The 14,155-nt window shown below is 41.8% G+C and overlaps 1 protein-coding gene across 2 annotated transcripts in view; it reads left to right on the top strand.

Moving 5' to 3' along the window:
* Positions 1 to 8,785, top strand: part of Lama3 (laminin subunit alpha 3) — a 257,612-nt gene extending 248,827 nt beyond the window's left edge. For both annotated transcript variants that reach the window (XM_015482480.2, XM_015482481.2), the window contains 6 exons: positions 811 to 951; positions 3,742 to 3,901; positions 4,010 to 4,140; positions 6,103 to 6,196; positions 7,313 to 7,432; positions 8,199 to 8,785. In XM_015482480.2, the coding sequence (XP_015337966.1) occupies positions 811 to 951; positions 3,742 to 3,901; positions 4,010 to 4,140; positions 6,103 to 6,196; positions 7,313 to 7,432; positions 8,199 to 8,344 (792 nt within the window). In that variant the 3' untranslated portion in view covers positions 8,345 to 8,785. The remainder of the gene's footprint in view (positions 1 to 810; positions 952 to 3,741; positions 3,902 to 4,009; positions 4,141 to 6,102; positions 6,197 to 7,312; positions 7,433 to 8,198) is intronic.
* Positions 8,786 to 14,155: the final 5,370 nt, after the last annotated feature.

Genomic DNA, 14,155 nt, shown 5'->3' with positions numbered 1-14,155 from the left:
GTTGAAGAAACTACAGGAGGGTAAGAGTAGAAGTGGGGGCCAGATGGATGTGATTGCCTTTGCCTAGAGAGGCTGAGGTGGAGGTGTGGAAAGAGGTGGGGGTCTGCATATGTTCTGAAGGCAAAGCAAGAGGGCTGGTTGGGGGATTGCATGAGGGGAGGATCTGGGCCAGCAGTTGGGTCAACAGCAAGTCATTTCCTGAGATGGAGAAGCTAGAGAGGAGGTGGATATGGCCAGAGAGGTAGCTGTTTAGGGCCAGAGAAGACTAGGAGCTCTATTGTAAGTGCCTTGGGGGCAGTGTCCAATCACACACTGTACCAGGTGTGTCTACAGAGAGTAGAGGGGTGTTAATGAAAGTCCCAGAGCCATAAGATGCAGAATCCATGACGTGTAGCAAAGAGTTGAAAACACTTGCCCCTCTTAGCAGAAGAGAAGTGTATTTCACTTGCCCTGGAGCCTTGCCTAAGGGTGTGGTGACTTCCACTCCTCAGATCTATCAAACTGCTCCTTCTCTTGGTTGCAAACATATTTGTTGGTTTTTATGCCTTTGGTTGTTCATCTTTTGTTTAAGTTTCCAAATCTCATTTTTGAGTATTATTTAGCTCACCTTTTTAGCTCAGTGTATTCAACTTCTAATATATTCTCACAAAACCATGGTGATGATCATAAACAGGAAGAAAACATCTGATTTTTAAAAGCTAGCTGAAAGTTAGAAAAACTTTTTTTTTTAATTTCCTGTAACCAGTAATAAAATACAGCATCAATTGTCAGAGGTAAAGATTTGATTCATTTATTCTCTTTCCTCCAAAGGTGGCATTTGGGCAAGATGGTGGAAAGGGGCGCTTGGTTGTAGATGGGCTGAGGGCCCAAGAGGGGAGTTTGCCTGGAAATTTCACTGTTGGCACCAGAGAACAGATTTACCTGGGATCATCTCCATCAGGGAAGCCAAAGGTAACTGTAAATTTAAAATAATTCACTGTGTATCAGAACCATTATGATTACATGAGATATTTAAGAATTTCAAAATACTTTAAATGACTTTTTATATCTAATATTCACAACCGAAGGGAAGGTGCCCACTCCCCATACTGAAGCTTTGCTTTTTAAGGTGCAGGTTGAGACACAGACCCCAAGAAATTGAATATGGAACTTTGGTGTGGCTTTATACACATGAGTCTCAGCTTCTAGAAAAACAGGTTTAAGGTCGTGGACCTAAAGAGATTTTGAATTAAGATAATGTATTCCAGGCTAATTTGTGCCACCTTCACTGTCCTTGCTGAACTTAGGCAAAGGATTTACTTCATGGTTTGCTCTCTCATAATTTGTTATTGAATTTTAATATGTTTTTAATGGGGTCCTTTTCTCTCTCTCAGAAATGGAAACCCAGTGTCTTTTGCCATAAAGAGTAGGTAGCCATAAAAACAGATATGCAAAATAAAACAGAATTAGAAAAGTCTAACTAGATATAATGGTCTATACCCTCTTCATTGGGAGAAAAAGGAGCTTGCCAAGTGATCAAGGGCTGTTTAAGATATATTAGCACAAAGCTGAAATGTGTCCCTTGTCCTCACCAGTGGGCTAAAAGGAGCATTGCCAAAGGAAGAGGGCAGAGGTGTAGCTCATGGTAGAGAGTCTGCTTGTACACACAAAAAGGGAAATTCCAGAAAAATTTAACTGACTCAGCATTTACTCGAATGCTGTTCAGTGTTTGAAATAACAGACTATCTCAAAAACCCAACTTGGGAATGCTGACTAAGGACGGTCAGGAATCCCTGTGTCTGCAGGGAAGAGAGGCTCTCCTCTGGGTTTCTCGGATTCTAAGGCTCTCTGGGGCCTCAGTCCAGGGCTAGCTGTGGGCATGCCCTCCCCATGCCTCTCTCCTCCCTCTTATCCAGAGGCCAAATTGCACCTGTGATACCTGGGAAGGCCTGGTGCATCGGTCTCTTCTCCGAGTTCCTTTTTCTCCTACAGAGGTAAGCAAAATGGTCAATAACTCAGGCCTAGGAACTGCCTTCCACCTAAATGTAACTTTTACTCCTTTCCTCAAGAGCCTGTGGCACCTTGTGGTGTGTTTGCTTTTGGTGAGACAGGGAGGGGCCAAGTTCAAACGTGAACTTGGAAAGGGACATAATATCTAATATCCTATTAGGTCTTTATCACTTAGACGCTAGAGCTCAGGCTGACCTAGCCAAAGCCAAGGTGTCTCCACAGGGTACAGCCTGCCCACTTGCATTTTGGCCAGGGCTTAGGTCCAGGCCAGAACCCCAACAACCAAGAAAGCATTATCTTAATTTATTACATTCAGTAACTTTTACATGTATATCACAATATAAAACATATGTATATTGCAATGCAATATATGTATACAATATAATCTGTAATATGTAACATATTCAGTGCTAAAGAGGATCCTCAATACTAATGTTTACTGTTTTCTAACCTTTGTATATATTTGTCTCTCAGAGAAATCACAGGAATGAGTAGTTATTCAAGGCCAAAATTTGGGCATTCTTTTGACCTGAATAGATTCTCTTAAAGTCACCTTCTCTTAATCACACCTGGCTTCCCAACATTTGGGCAAATGTGGCACCCATTGAAAATATTTTTACAGGGAAGGTTTATTTTGTGACCCTCCTGCAACCTGAGGGTATAAACCTTTGTTTTAGTCCTCTTCGGTATCTTTCCAAGAGCGGTGCTTCTGAACACCAGAACTGTACTCAGTCCTTAGGGATTCAGTAGCAGGTTACAGCCCATCCTGGGGAGTCTGCACTTGGTCTCAGACACAGGTGTTTCATTGTCATGTGACAACATAACAAATCTTAAGAAACTAACAACTTTATTAACAAAAAAAAAAAGAAACTAAAAACTTCACGAGGAGGCTAATCAGCAGCTTATGGTTGACCCTGGTACCACATGCATCTCTAATATCACCTCTCTTATGTCTAGAGTCCAGGGTTCTAAAAGCATTTATTGTAGAAGGGAGGTAAGGGATTTTGTTCAATGATTCTTAAACTTTTTTTTTAGAATTTTATAAATATTTTGAGAATTTTCCTAATCCTTATGGTCCTTCTTCCCAGAAAAATGAGAACATCTGGTACCAGAGGTTACAAATCCTAAAAAGCCCATCTGTGGGCCCAGGTGAGGAGCCCCAGTTCCAGGCCAGCTTCAGGCAGGCAAGGAGTTCCCCACCAGCCCACTGATGATGCACACGGCATCTTATTTTAACTACAGCATTCGTGATTTGTCGGAAGGACACTGAGCCTAACGGTGTAGGGAGCTGTTTTGCACTTTATTATTTTTGGAACATTCTGGCCTCGTTTTTCAATCAGCTGCCCTGCATTAAGCTAGCACATTGGCTCATAAAACCCAAAGAAGTGGTTTTATTCCTACAAAGAGTCAAGGAGCTCTGTTGAACAGTGGGGTGGAAATTTCCCCCTGTTGTGGCTCAGTCTAGATGGACCAGGGTCAGGTGGATCCTCCTCCTCCTTCTTCTTCCAGCCCAAGTTGGAAGCCTTCACCGCCTCTCCCTCCTACACACCCTGCTTGGTTTGGTGACACCTTCAAACTTGGACCACACACCACACATGTGGTGTGCAGGTTTTTCTTGAACACTGTGGGCAGGAAGCCAAATGGCACAGGAAGCCCTCCTGACTTTTTCAGACTGAAGTGCCCTTCATGTTGGCCACCCCTGCATTTCTGAGAGTTGTAATAATGAATTCTTTCTTTTCTGCTTGGTTACAGAGCCTCCCCCAAAACAGCTTTGTGGGATGCCTGAGGAACTTTCAGTTGGATTTAAAGCTCTTGGATTCCCCTTCTGCGAGCTTTGGGGTATCTCCTTGCTTGGGAGGCTCTTTAGAGAAAGGCATTTATTTCTCCCAAGGAGGAGGTCACATCATCCTAGGTAAGAAGCAGTTTAGTAGAGTTCATGTCTCTAAGTCTTGAGAACCATTTTTATTCTTTAATTATGATGTTTTAACTGTTATTTGTTTTGTTTTGTTTTGTTTTAAAGCTAATTCTGTGTTGTTGGGGCCAGAATTTAAGCTTGTTTTCAGCATCCGCCCCAGAAGTCTTACTGGAATCCTAATCCACATCGGAAGTCAGCCAGGACAGCACTTAAGTGTTTATATGGAGGCAGGAAAGGTAGGTGGCAGTTTGATAATGTGGGAAGGGTAGACGGCAACCAGATTTCATTTCTGGAGATCATGGTAGGTGAAGTTACGGGAGAAGGTGGAGCTTGTATTTAAGAGATCTTGATCTTATATTTAAAAGACCTGGCTTTGAGGCTGCCTTACTATTTTCCATTAGCAAGGAATTTGTCATCATATTATCTCCTCTTTCTTTTCAAAACTGGGAAAACTCTAACAAGTTGGGCTGAATTCCAGATACACCACTTAGTTGTAGGGCCCTGGGGAAGTTGCTTAAACTCTTCAGCTCACTTGCAGCATCTATAAAATGTGGACAATAATTCTTATTTCCTGGGGTTTCCATGTACCCCATAAATGTTAATTTTCCCTTCTTCTCTCCACCCTCATCTCTACTTTTATTGAGAAGTGTAGGCCCAGAATCAACAGGGTATGTCCTCCTACCGGCTGTCTACACCATGGCACACCTGTGCCCATGGTCCTCTACCCATGGAATCCGTTCTGCATCCAACTTCATTTTCTACACAATTCCAGCCCTCTGCTCCCCACAACCAAGCTGGTCTCTGGGTCCCACTCTGACTATCCTTTGGTTTTTCATGGATTCCTTCCTCAGTTTATGCTTTTGCTGTCTCTCCCCTCTCATCACTCCCAGTTGGATTTGTGACGCCCTTGGATTCCCCTTCTGCAAGCTTTGGGGAGGCTTGGGAGGCTCTTTAGAGAAAGGCATTTATCTCTCAACCACCCAGCATGTCTCTTTCCTTCTCAGAGAAGTCTCTTGAAAATATTCTTCCAGGAAGCCTTTCATAGTCTTCAAGTCAAAGATTGCTACTATGCCATTTTCTTTCATCTCTGTTCTTCCACAGCTTTGTGGGAAAAGTGCCAGAAGAGAATAAAATGGACCAAACTCCTAGATCAGTGTGTGTGTGTGTGTGTGTGTGTGGTGTTTGTGTTTAGTGCTGCAGATTGAACCACTAAGCAAGTTTTTTACATGCTAAGCAAGTACTTTACCACTGAGCCACATCCCCAGCCCCTGGAACATCTTAACTGGAATCTGAATAGATCTCCAGTTGCCCAGAGGAACAAGCAACTACCCATCTTTGGGTAGATGAGACAAGGCTGGATTTTCAGAGGAGGGGTTGGAGAAGGTGTCCAGTGGGAGTTTGTGGATAGGAAATAATCTCAAGAAAACAAAATCAAGACCCAATGACCTTCATGCCATCAGTGACATTGTTGACCTCAAGAGCTGCCTGTGAATAGAGGGGTGCATTTAACTAAAGGCAGATTAAATGTAAATTATTTACAGTGACACTTACTCTAGTCCTCTCATTTCATTCACTTTAATTCAACCCTTGAAAGATCTTGAAGGACCCCTGACTGGGAAGGTGGGATTCTGCACAAGACATTTTGAGTGCCTGATGCCAAACATATATATGCCCCGTACAAAAGCAAACTGTTGGTTTGTTTTATGTTTTATGTCTCTTGTTTTATGACACTCTAGCTGTAATGTGTTCATGGGGTTGTTATTATTATTATCTGGCCCTTGCAGCAGAGGATAGGACTCCACCAGCATTTTTGCCTTCCAATTTCCCATGATCTGCTCAACAGATTCACTGTCACATGTTAACTGTTAAGGAGGATGGAGTGTTCATCAGTAACCTTTGAGTAGGGTTGATGGGGATAGGGTTTGGATTGGGAGAGAACAAACAGCTCATCACCATTGCCAGCAAGGTCAAACTGGGTAAGATTTGCAGCTTGCTTGCCTGGGAGGGATGCAGCAGAGGGATTTTCAGGAGCCTTAGACCCCATCATCAGGTTCAGGAATTGGGAACCACTATTCAACACACTTGTAGGGCTGTCTGCATGGCCAGGCTTAGGGAAGGGAAGGGAAGGGAAAGAGGGCAGGGGAAAGTTGACTCATCTACCTTTTGGAAGGAAATAGCAACATGCATGTGTGTTCCAGGTCACTGCCTCTATAGACAGCGAAGCAGGTGGGACCTTGACATCAGTCACACCAAAGCAGTCTCTTTGTGATGGACAGTGGCACTCAGTGGCAGGTATGTCATCCAAAAGCCTATTGTTCATGTATTAAAACACTCTCTTTACTTCTGAATTGAATAGCCCAAAGGTAGCTTCAGTCCATTCATCCATAGTACGTGACCAGGGTCAACCCACCAGGTTAAAATGTCCATTCTCAACCCCAGCTGTGTTCAAATAGTTCAAGGCTGCTGCCCCCAGCTCTCCATAACAGTCTTAATTTTTTTTTTTCAAGGTAATCTAACATTGTGATTCAGACTGGGACTCTGAAGTCAGTTCAATTTCAGGCCTATCCATCTACCCTAGATGACCTTGAGGAAGATAAGCTACTTAAGAGCTCTTTATATTCAGTTTCCTCACTGTAAAATTGAGATAAAAATGGTGCATGCCTCCTGGGTTGTGAACATGAAATGGGAAAATGTGTGTAAAGTACTTGGTCTAGTGTCTAATGCAGAGTGTGCTGCTTTTACTATTATATTATTAAAGCTCCTTGAAGTATTATTTTTTTAACAATCATTTAATGTCAATGCAAACTACTTAGACAAACCAAAGGTAAAGAGCAGCCCGATCCTCTCAAATAGAATCTGTTATTTTATTAATAACCTGTGGATATGCGTTTAGAGATATGTAAACCTGAATTGGCTAGAATGCCTTTTGTGAAAGGTGATCTTTTCCTGACTACACAGAAAGCTAACTACATTGCAATTCGCTCAGATTGTCAACATGGGAGGAATTTGGTATCAAGAGCTATCTTTGATGTCAGTTTTCAGAAATCAGTGTCTTTGTTAAAAAATAGCTGAGATCAATGAAGTAAACCTGACTTCTGGAGACAGGAGACCAGGGTTTGAATCCCAGATCTCTAAACCAGGCCTTCTACTCAGGTCATAGAGAGTCACAGTCTCATATCTGGGAATGATAATGTCTTCCATGTAGATTCATTTTAAGAACTAACACTGCCTGGTGTTAAGAAGTTAGTTGAATTTATCCCAAACCTGTCAGAATGCCTACACACAGTGGCCCCAGGGGTCCTATGGGGATGAGTTTAAAATCAAGCCCATGGTGACACAATCATGTAGGTGTTAAGCAGTGGGAAGGGCTCTCATGTGACAGACCCAACCATTTTTTTTCCTTTCCAGTCACCATCAAACAACACATCTTGCACCTAGAACTGGACACAGACAACAGCTACACAGCTGGACAGCTTACCTTACTGCCTGACAACTCCCAAGAGACACTCCACATTGGAGGTGTCCCAGGTAACTCTGGCTCTGATTTCTTCTACATCCACGTTACCCCATGTCAGCTCTCAACATTTTCTTTTTAACCCAATATATACCACGTCCAGCAGATGGGTAATTAACAGGACAGCCTTTGGCTGGATGGTGGAGATGGTGAGGCCCTGCGCTCTAGCATGTACTAACAATGGGGGCACATTTCAGGGCAGTCCAGGTGACATTACTGCTGCATCCCCTTGACCCAAGCCTATAATTTATAAGCCTCTCTTATGAGGTTATATTAACCCAGAAACCTGATATAAGCAAAGAACTAGGAAAGGGGCTGAAAAATGTGTCTCTCTTCCCTGAGCATTTAGTTTTACTGCTAAATTATGAGGCTTTCTGGGGACAGAATGGGAGGATCAGGTGGGCAGGGAGGGAATCGAGTTCAAGGCTGGAATTTTGCCTGGAAAGAGCCTTTTCATTCTTTATAGTTTTATGGCCTTCCACATAGTCTGGTTGTTAATTTTATAGGCCTTTCATGACCCATAAAAAGCAGCAGAGTTCAGAGTTATTATCTATTGATTGGGGCTGTGGAATCTCCTCTGAAGAACCTGAGTAGCCTCGCTGCCAATGTATCGCAGCAGGTGCAGAGTCAGACGTCAGCTTAAAGAGGGGGAAATGTCTGGGTGGGATGAGACCAGGGGTCCCTTTAGCTCTTTCTAATAAGATTCTTTTGCAAAACTCAGGGTGCATTTGTCTGACACTCTGAACTATCCGCTGACTCCCTCTTGCTTTTCTCTTTCAGCCAATTTGCAGACACTGAAACTCCCAGTGTGGAAATCATTTTTTGGCTGTCTGAAGAATATACAAGTCAACCACATCCCTGTTCCTGTTTCTGAAGCCACAGAAGTCCAAGGGTCTGTCAGTCTGAATGGCTGCCCTGACCACTAACCTCAGGCTACCACCCAGCAAGGAAACTCACCTTCAAAAGCACTGCGGGAGGACCTGATGTGCTTCTCTGCCCATTCAAGGTCATTCAAGGTGACTCAAGACACCATTAAGACAAGTTTGACAGCAGATTCAAAATTAGTTTTGAATTCCAACCACATAGACCCATTATTTGGGCATGTACTGCTAACTATGTATTTTATACCAAAAAAAAAAAAAGTCTTGAAGAAGATAAATTGTTATTCAAGCATATACATGATGTTTTGGCAATATTATTTTCTACTAAAAATTAAATGTCTTTTAAAGAACACCCCCCACACACACACACAAACAACACACTTGTTTAAAACATAAATCTCTTTAGAGCACTTTAAAAATATGAAACTTTTACATATGTTAAAGGGTTATAATTTATGAGGTTAAATAAATGCACTGTACTCTTCACATTATGATGCTTTATTAATGTAGAACCAGGGGCTTGATGGTCATTGCTAACTGTGTTAATTCCTTAACACATATACAATGTGCTACCTACAACATGGTTTTCTTCAGTTATCAAGAACATTCTGGGAGATTCTGTGTGCTCAGTGTGTGAACTACAGTGAGGTATTAGAAGTAATTCCTGCCCTTCAGGAATATGCAATTCAATTGGGGAAATAAAATCTTCATAAAATAATAAGTCACAAATAGAACAACTGAGCTCACTAATTAGTGAAGCCCATGGGTCACCCAATCCTTTCCTTCCCTGGTTCACTACCAACCAAGGTAGATTATGGTTATCAATTCCTTGATGGCACAAACCATCTAGTAGGAGAGCTGAGATGCATATATGTACCAAAACTGCCACTTGGTATGTCAGGTTAATAGAAATACATGGGAAAGAGAAATCACTTCTAGTTTTATTGAAAATTACTAGATGATGTACTAGACCAATATTTGTTAAGGAAAGCACCACTTCGCCTAACAAAGAAGACTATGAAAACATTTCTGTGTCTTTAACATTGTATCTCTGTTCATTAGGAGGAAAACAATGATTCTAAAAATTGGGTAGGATAATCCTGTAGGATGTCCTTATAGATATGTGCCCTCCACCTGTGAAATTGAGTCACACTCTTTTATAACTATTGCACTGTGGTCTTATGGGTATGCTTTCTAAAAACTGAATATGTACAAAACTGGAATGTTCTCCTGGAGAGGTAGCCAAGACCCACTGTAGGGAGGTTGAGTGGTTGACCTTAGAGACTCTCTGTTGAGTGAGAGGCTGAATTACATGACTAAGTCACATGCTTTCTGAAAACACTGATTTTCAAATGAAAAATTCCCCAGGCAATTAACCACCCAGGAACCAAGTCAGCAGGAAGATTGTTCATGTTACGTATCTTTGACAGGTCTTTGCTGAACCTAAACTTCTCTCTTCTGAGTTCCTGGTTTTAGTCTCACTGGATGTAAGGGGTTATTCAATCATACTGATTATTTGTTAGAACCTCCTAGATTCATCATAAAGGGGCAGTTAGTTCTCCACTGACTCACCCCATGACTTCCCCTCCATTCTATAATAACAAGAAGAACCACCACCTATCTGCCTTTGCTGACTAGAATGCCAGCCACCAGAAAGCACAGAGTCCCTGATGAATTACGGTTGAGGAAATGCGAATCCCCGGGCAGCTCTTCTCCACTTGTAAATGTGTTCTTCTCTTAAAGAGAAGAACCATTTTGAAGATTTTTTTTTTTTTTTGGTAAAGTTCCAAATGTTATCACTGTCATCTTCTTTTTGGTTTATACGCTTGTACAGATTGGGCTGACCTTGGGGTGAGAGGCTAAGTAGGGACAGTGGTATCATGGATCAACAACTCTTTCACACAGTCACTATTGTTTCCTGCTATAGTTTGGATATTGTCTAATTGTTTATTACGCAAAGGTCCATTATTTTAAAGGCTCAGGTGAGGGTCTTGGGAGGTGCTGCAGACCTTTCTGAGGTAAGTTCCTTGTGGGAGGTCCTTAGATCATTGGGATAGACCCTTGAAAGGGGTTGTGGGAGTCCACATTTATCCCCCCTCCCCCACCCCTCCTCTTCATTTTTAATCTCCATATTAATCCTTTGTCTGATGAATAGTTTGAACATATTTTCTCCTGTTCTGCAGGTTTTCTCTTCACTCTGTTTATTGTTTTGTTTGCAAAAGTCGCTTAGTCTGATAAAATCCCATCTGTCTACTTTTGCTTTTGTTGCCATTGCTTTTAGGGTCTTATCTCAAAAAAAAAAAAAAAATGCCCTATATTGATGTATTGAGCGTTTCCTCAGTGTTGTCTTCTAGCAGTTTTATAATTTCAGGTTTTTTACATCTAGATCTTTGACCCATTTTGAGTTCATTTTTTTTTATATGGTGAGAGATAAGAGTCTAATTTCATTATTCTGCCTTTGGACATTCAGTTTTCTCAGCACCATTTATTAAAAGGAGTGTTCTTTGTCAAAAGTTCCTTTGTCAAAAGTACTATAGAGGCATGGATCTATTTCTGAGTCCTCCGTTCTGTTCCATGGGTCTGTGTGTTGGCTTTTATATCAGTACCATACTCTTTTTGTTACTGTAGCTCTGTGGTATGGTTTGAGGTCAGGTATTGTGATGTCCTCGGCTTTATTCTTTTTGCCTATAATTACTTTGATTATTTGTGCTTCTGTCTCTCTATTTTTCTTTCTTTTAACATGGATGACACTGGTAAGAGAATGGTGGAAAGTGACAGATGTCTTATTTTTCTAGTTTCCCCATTTGCCCAACAATATAACTTAATCCACAGGCATAGAAATTCTGGAACCACATCTTCATATTTGAGAATGAAAATCAGAAACAAAATTGGAGTATTCTTGTTCATTATTTTCAGGATGAGGAACAATTATTCTCCCAAAGTAGAGGGCAAACTTCTGAGATGATGAATACCACTTACTGGAAATGCTTTTTCTGTTCTTTGCTCATAAAGGTTCCCGTGACCCCAGAATGTAAAGAGTACCTTTTCACTGCCAGAAGTTTCGATTCCCCATGAATTTTGAATGTGCGGTTCCTTTCACTCTACACTGTCTTCAATAAAAAGAGAATTGGGAGTTTCAGAGAATAAAGGACCGGAACTTTTCACCACACTTGAGACTTCATGAATGCACACTGATAGCACAGCACATACCTAATGATTAATCCATCCCTTGCTCAAAAGGCTTTTGTAATTTATCAGTAATTCTGATTGCATCATACTCAAGGGGCATGCATTCCTGGACAGTCACAATGGAGCTTTGTATGCAGTGATAAATGTCAGTGTGGTGTCTTGGCAAAAGGCAAATTTCAGGAGGTAGTTGCTGTTCCTGCAGGGACTCGGAGTCCTCAGAAATTAAATCTATATTCTGGAAAATAAGTGACCAATTTATCTAGCATTCAACTGCAGTGCTGTCAACAGAAAATAATATTAATATCCGTGTTTTCCTAAGAAGGGCAATGTCTTGGTGAGGGGAACCTGTGGCAGGCTGAAGTGCATTCTGGGTCACTTCCTGGGCCAAAGATTAGCTGCTGCTGTGACAGTTCCTGACAAGTCCAACTCCCAGTAGGGTTTGTCTTCTATTCCTTTGCTGGGAGCCATTAGCCAAGTAGGTATGACAATTTCCTTGCCAGCGTACCCCATGTTGCAGTGACATTGAATGTAGGTGACCTTGTTCAAGGACCAAGGCGGATTAGGGCGTTCCCGGTTTAGGTTCCAGGTTTAAGGTTTAAGATTATTCCTGCTGGGAATAGGGCGTATCCTGCTGCCTGAGTTCCCCTTGAGTTCTCACGGGATTCAGACAATATATTTTGGAGATAGAAGCCCAGTGGAGGTGAATTTGGGCAGAGAACGTGGATTTCCCCAGAACGTGTTTGTAGACGGCTGGTGTGAGTTCAGGAATAAAGAGTTGCTGTTTGAATCTACAAGCTGTGTGGTGGCTCGTGATTGTGTGCCCAGCCAGACTGCGGCATTTGTGCCCAGCCAGACTGCGGCATTCCTTAGTTCCACATAATCCATTTAATCCTACTTTCCTACAATAAGAGAAAAGCACACACACAAACACACACACACACACACACACACTTCAGAGAAGAACTATGGCTCTTAGAAGTCTCTTGCTCCAAAGCTACTCCTGCTGTCTTGAGCCTACAGTTTCAGCTGAGGTTTAAGTATGCAGGCTCTTTGTTGTGAGGCTTAGAATATTCTAGAAGTTAGAAGAACAGATATTAACTCTCTTACTTTGCAAGGCATCTCTCGGAGTTAAATGAGATGATAGATGTGAAAATGTGATGAGAATATCACATTCTACTTCATGGAATAGAAGTGTCAAAAGTTAAATGCTTCCTTCAGCATTAGTTATTTCTAGGAAGTATTTGAAAATTCAACTATTCAAAAGAATAAAAGCCAAAGACCTAATAAGGATCTTTCCTATTCTGATTTGGACTGATGATGTTTGTCACTTTTTCTGATTTGTCCTTGTAAGGAAACAGAAAAGGAAGAAAATTTCCCTCTGTGTTATGTAGCTGTTGTGTAGCATGGCTATGTACATAAGTAAAGTATATTTCCAATTAAGAAGGAACCTCTGCAGTAAAAGCATTTGTTTGAGACTTTTCTTGGCTGGCAAAGTCAGCTCTGCCCACCTGTGTGGCAGGTGAGCTGCAGAGAGCATTAACTTCCAGGTGCATTCTCCAACAGTGACTCATGGGAGTTGGCATCTAGCTCCCACACTCCTAGTGTATTAATCAGGAAGAACTGAACCAATAGGTGGTATGATTATAAAAAGGGGGTTTATTAGATTGGCTTAGGTAACCAGAAGCTGGATAGTCTACATTGGCCATCTGCAGGCTGGAGAGCTGGAGGAACCAGTAGCTACGCAGTTCAAGAGGCTGAAGCCTCAGAACAAGAGGAATCAGCAATGTACCCCAGACTAAGACTGAAGGCTTCTGGAAACTCCCTGGAGAATCACTGTCAGAGTCCACTTTAGAATAGTGAAGGAGCAAGAGTCTGATATCCTCAGGTGATACAGCAGCAATCAAGAACATGTTCAAGAAGAATGGAGCTTGCATCTGCTGCTGCTTCCTTGTTCTTCCAACTTTTATTCCATCCAAGCCTACCACTCAACCCATTGGATGGTGCTGCCCACACATGGGGAGGGTCTCCACTTCAGTTCAATATCCCACATGCCAATCATTCCTAGACACATCCTCACTGACACACCCAGAAGCCACTTAATCATCAACTTTTCTTACTCCAATCAAGTTGATCATTCAAATTAACCATTACACCTAGGAACAGAAATTCTACACTGATTCTTGGAGGTTCCCCAGAAGAATTACAATCTAGTCACCCACACTGGGAAGTGGTTTGGGAATATTCTTTCATTGTCTGCCTTCCCTCCTTTGTCTCCCTCCCTCATTTCCCTTCCCCTATTATTGGCATGTCCTTCTTCTCGCAGATAAAATACCTTTACTCAAATTCTTGCTCAGGGTCTGCCCCAGGGAAACCCAACTTAGGCACCCTCCAAAGCATAGACAATCTTGTGGTAGATTTGGGCAATATGATATTTGTGTTACAATGAATTCTTGTTTTCACCAAGACAATGAAAACTGTCATGTAAGCTCATTGCGTCAACCAGCATCAAGAAATTCTTTGATCCATGAGGATTCACTTTGATTTATTAATCATCAGATTGTGGTGGGAATTTTGACTTGCTTACCAAAGGAGACTATCTTCTGAATAATAATGTTCATTGGTACTAATGACACCTTATATTTGAACATCACTTTACAGTTTAGAAAT

Source organism: Marmota marmota, unplaced genomic scaffold, assembly GCF_001458135.2.
Source record: "Marmota marmota marmota unplaced genomic scaffold, marMar, whole genome shotgun sequence".
NCBI lineage: Eukaryota > Metazoa > Chordata > Mammalia > Rodentia > Sciuridae > Marmota > Marmota marmota.
This window is presented reverse-complemented; position numbering and strand designations above follow the sequence as displayed.